This window comes from Phocoena sinus, chromosome X (assembly GCF_008692025.1).
Source record: "Phocoena sinus isolate mPhoSin1 chromosome X, mPhoSin1.pri, whole genome shotgun sequence".
Lineage (NCBI taxonomy): Eukaryota > Metazoa > Chordata > Mammalia > Artiodactyla > Phocoenidae > Phocoena > Phocoena sinus.
The window spans coordinates 87,755,506-87,759,061 of record NC_045784.1 but is presented as its reverse complement, the minus strand read 5'-3'; the positions used below and the strand labels follow the sequence as shown (position 1 = coordinate 87,759,061).

Below are 3,556 nucleotides of genomic sequence, written 5' to 3'. Positions count from 1 at the left end.
GTACATCCTAAACTTACAAAAATGTGTCTGCTTGGAGGGTCTATATTTATCTTATGACTCAGCAACAGAAACAGGTGACTGGGTCTTTTTATCCTCCTATCTTGAATCTTTTTTCCAAATGTACGTACTGTTACCATATTTCTGATTATTAAAAGAATATAATATGTTTATGGGGGAAAAGGGGAAAAGAATAGGAAATTATCAGAATGAAAGTGAAAACCACAATCCCAGTCATTACTTCCTTCCTTAATTTACCTCACTCCCTCCAATTTAGTTGCAAGAACTGAAGTGCAAGGAAAATGGTGGCTATTAGTGACTGGGGAGAGGGTGGGTGGAGGGAAGACTGCTCCCTTTCTGTTCTTGTATTTTAGAAGAGGATGAATAATCCTCTCTCTCCACACAACCATTAAAAAATTGTTAATATGACTATGGGAAAATGCAGCCCTTCTCTGGTAATCAGAGAAAGGCAAATTCCAACTACAGGGAGAAGGGGCCACTTTTGACCTCTGGAATTAGCAATGACAAAAATGAGTGACAGGGCCTGGTGGGGGGTGGTGGGAGGTTGGTAAGCCGTTCCATTTCTGTAGCACAGTTGGTGGGAGGGGAAAGTGGGGACCAGAGTTGGAGGATGACATAATCCTCACGTGATCAGGAGCTGACGTGAAGTCCTCATATTCCCGGGCTTCTTTCTCCTCTGGGTACCAGCTCCTTACTGCCCTGCAGGCGTTCGTGCTTGTGGCCAAGAGAAAGAGGACGTAAATTCTTTAAATCTCAGAAGGTTGGTGTGAGGGAACCACTGGGACTCTTGGGGTGGTAGTGACTGAATCTAGTGCCTGGAATATGTCTGGGATTGCTTTCTCCAAACCCGTGCAAACTCGTCGGAGATAATTATATTTTTGAAGGGGGGTGGGGCTGGAGTAGGTGGAAGTCTCCTGAGAGACATCAGAGGTTTAGTGTAGTTTAGAAATATTCAGCTTCTCTCAGACTAGCAAGATTTCCCTTTATCCTTCTTCTCTTTTCCCAACTCCGCTGGAGGAAATGAGGTGTGGGCTGGTGCGTGGAGAAAGGCTGGAATCCTGAGGTGGAGACAGAGAAATTTAGAGATAATTTGAAAACAGTTCACCTCATTCAATGCTAGCCTGCGAGAGGGATGTGGAGGAGTGGGGAGGGAGGGGTGGGGACAGGGCCCTTGCGGGACTAGGCCTGAGGGTGGGGGGCGGGTTGGGGGCAGAGATTCGGTAGGAAGGGATAAGAACAGGAGGGGAAACAGGAGGTGGGAAATTTGGGGCGACACGGTGATGAGGATCCTAGATTCAAGACAATAACGTGTGTCTTGTCTCTGGCGCTGGTCGATCCACAGAGAACTCCCTCCTTCCCGCCCCTTCCTTTCTGTCTGCAGGTCTGAGGGTCTGTGTTCACAGACATCTCCAGGCAAGTAAAAGAGGAGGAAACTATCCCGAATCGTCTCAGGGAGGGGAGCACTCAGACGGGGGTCTCTGAGGGTGAGAGTTGGGAAGGGCAAGAGCTGGGTATAATTTGTAGCGGCCCCACAGCTCAACTCCCTGTCTCGCTCCCCTCCTGCCGCCCATCAGAGAGGCCATTAGCCTCGTCTGCTGGAGAAATGGTGGGCTGCTGAGGGAGGGGAAAGGAGGCGGAGAAGGGGTAGGGGAGGGAGGGGGTGCATCTCGAACTTCGGAGGGCTGGACCAGTGAAGCAGGGGTGGGAGATTAGGCGACTATCTAGCTTCAGAGAGAAACTGACAATCTTGAATGAAAAGAAATGAAGCAATCTTACTCTACATTTTCTCCCTGGACTTAAGCAGGAAACCGCAACAGCATGCAAAAATCCTGCAAAGAAAATGAAGGAAAGCCCAAGTGCAGCGTGCCAAAGAGGGAGGAAGAACGCCCCTATGGAGAATTCGAACGCCAGCAAACAGAAGGGAATTTTAGGCAAAGGTTGCTTCAGTCTCTCGAGGAATTTAAAGAGGACATAGACTATAGGCATTTTAAGGATGAAGAAAAGACAAGAGAGGGAGACGAGATGGAAAGGTGTTTGGAAGAGATAAGGGGTCTGAGAAAGAAATTTAGGGCTCTGCATTCTAACCATAGGCATTCTCGGGACCGTCCTTATCCCATTTAATGCATTTCTCCCCTGAATTCAACTATTTTCTGTTATTAATACTGCAACATTGGTTCCCTTTGTCTGCGTTTTCTTGCTAAATATTTGCTACTATTTTATTCCAATCCTTCGGTGTTCCTTTGATTTACATATGACTCGTTACCATTTCATCCTTTAACCCAACCTCACTCATTTAATAGGGTTGTTTCGTTCATTTGCATGGGAAGATGCTCATTGTATATTGTAAAGTGAAAATAATATGTTGCAAAAGGATATATATAGATATGTCTATCTATATATATTTTATAGGTACATTTATACATGTCATAATGCAAAAAAAGTCTGAATTATTATACACCAAAAGGTTAACAGTGAATCTCTGTGATCTGTATTTTATTTTATTTTTTGCCTATCTGCATCTTCTCATTTTCCAAAATAATGAATAATATAAATGTGTGTATATGTGTGTATTACTTGTGTCACGAAAAAACTAAAATAAACAGACACAATAAAAGAACTTGTCAATCACCTTTGAAGGGCAATGAAACACTTAATAAATTCTTAATAACAGAACTATAAGAAAGAAATGTAAACTTCAAATTATCTCTGGATCTCTTAGCCAGAGAAATAAAACTGGCAATTAGTGTAGATACACTTGCTTAAGACTCAGTCTTTTCATGGGAAAACATTTGCCTCACAGGGCTGCTGTGGGGAAGAAATGAGGTGACTGAGCTGTGCTTGGTGGGCTCTTGTTCCCACCTATGCATACAGAACCCCAACCCACTACAGAACATCAGTTTTGAGGGAGGGAGGGTCCTGGCATGACTCAACCAGCGCTCAGGAACAAGTCCAATAGGCAGGGAGGTGGGGACTTCCATGCCAGGCTTCTGCTGTTGAACCCCACCCCTGGCTCCCCTGGGTCCTGCCAGGCCTGCTGGGCACTGCTGCCTTTTCTGCTAGGCCCTTTGCTCTTTGCTGGCCCTGCTGCTGGTGGTGCAGTGGAGTCCTTGAGTGCCAAAGCCCCGTTGAGTTTCCTGGAGTCCCCAGTGCGTTGAATCCTCACTCTGTCTTCTAAAGCTTCTCTCTGCTTTATAGTGATGCTTAACAGAGGTGGGGACTGTGCCAGGATTGCTTGTGCCACAGTGTTTAGCAGTTTTTAGTAAAACAGCCCCTTCCATTTTCAGCCACAGGACACTTCCTCCATAGGAGTCAGACATGATGAGTCCATTTTGGGGGTTGGACCAGGGTTCAAATTTGAGCAAATGATGTCACGCTATAGTCAGAGTTGCTGCTCGGAGTCTAAGAACTGAGGTTTTGTCTTTTTGTTCTTGTGGGATGATTCCTCCCTGAAGGCTTCTGTCAGGCCTGCCCTACTGGTTCAGAAGACTCTCAGGAGACATGTGTAAATTGCACAAAGTAATGCAGGAAATAGATCTAG

General features: G+C 45.6%; 1 protein-coding gene across 1 annotated transcript; it reads left to right on the top strand.

Moving 5' to 3' along the window:
- Nucleotides 1-1,487: 1,487 nt before the first annotated feature.
- On the top strand, nucleotides 1,488-2,150 carry TCEAL7 (transcription elongation factor A like 7). The gene is made up of 2 exons (XM_032620987.1): nucleotides 1,488-1,502; nucleotides 1,823-2,150. Exon 2 carries the CDS (start codon nucleotides 1,837-1,839, stop codon nucleotides 2,137-2,139), a length of 303 nt encoding a protein of 100 aa, XP_032476878.1. The 5' UTR covers nucleotides 1,488-1,502; nucleotides 1,823-1,836; the 3' UTR covers nucleotides 2,140-2,150.
- Nucleotides 2,151-3,556: the final 1,406 nt, after the last annotated feature.

Excerpts from the sequence above, each read along its gene's own strand:
- TCEAL7 (XM_032620987.1), top strand. The coding sequence starts at position 1,837 with ATGCAAAAATCCTGCAAAGAAAATGAAGGAAAGCCCAAGTGCAGCGTG.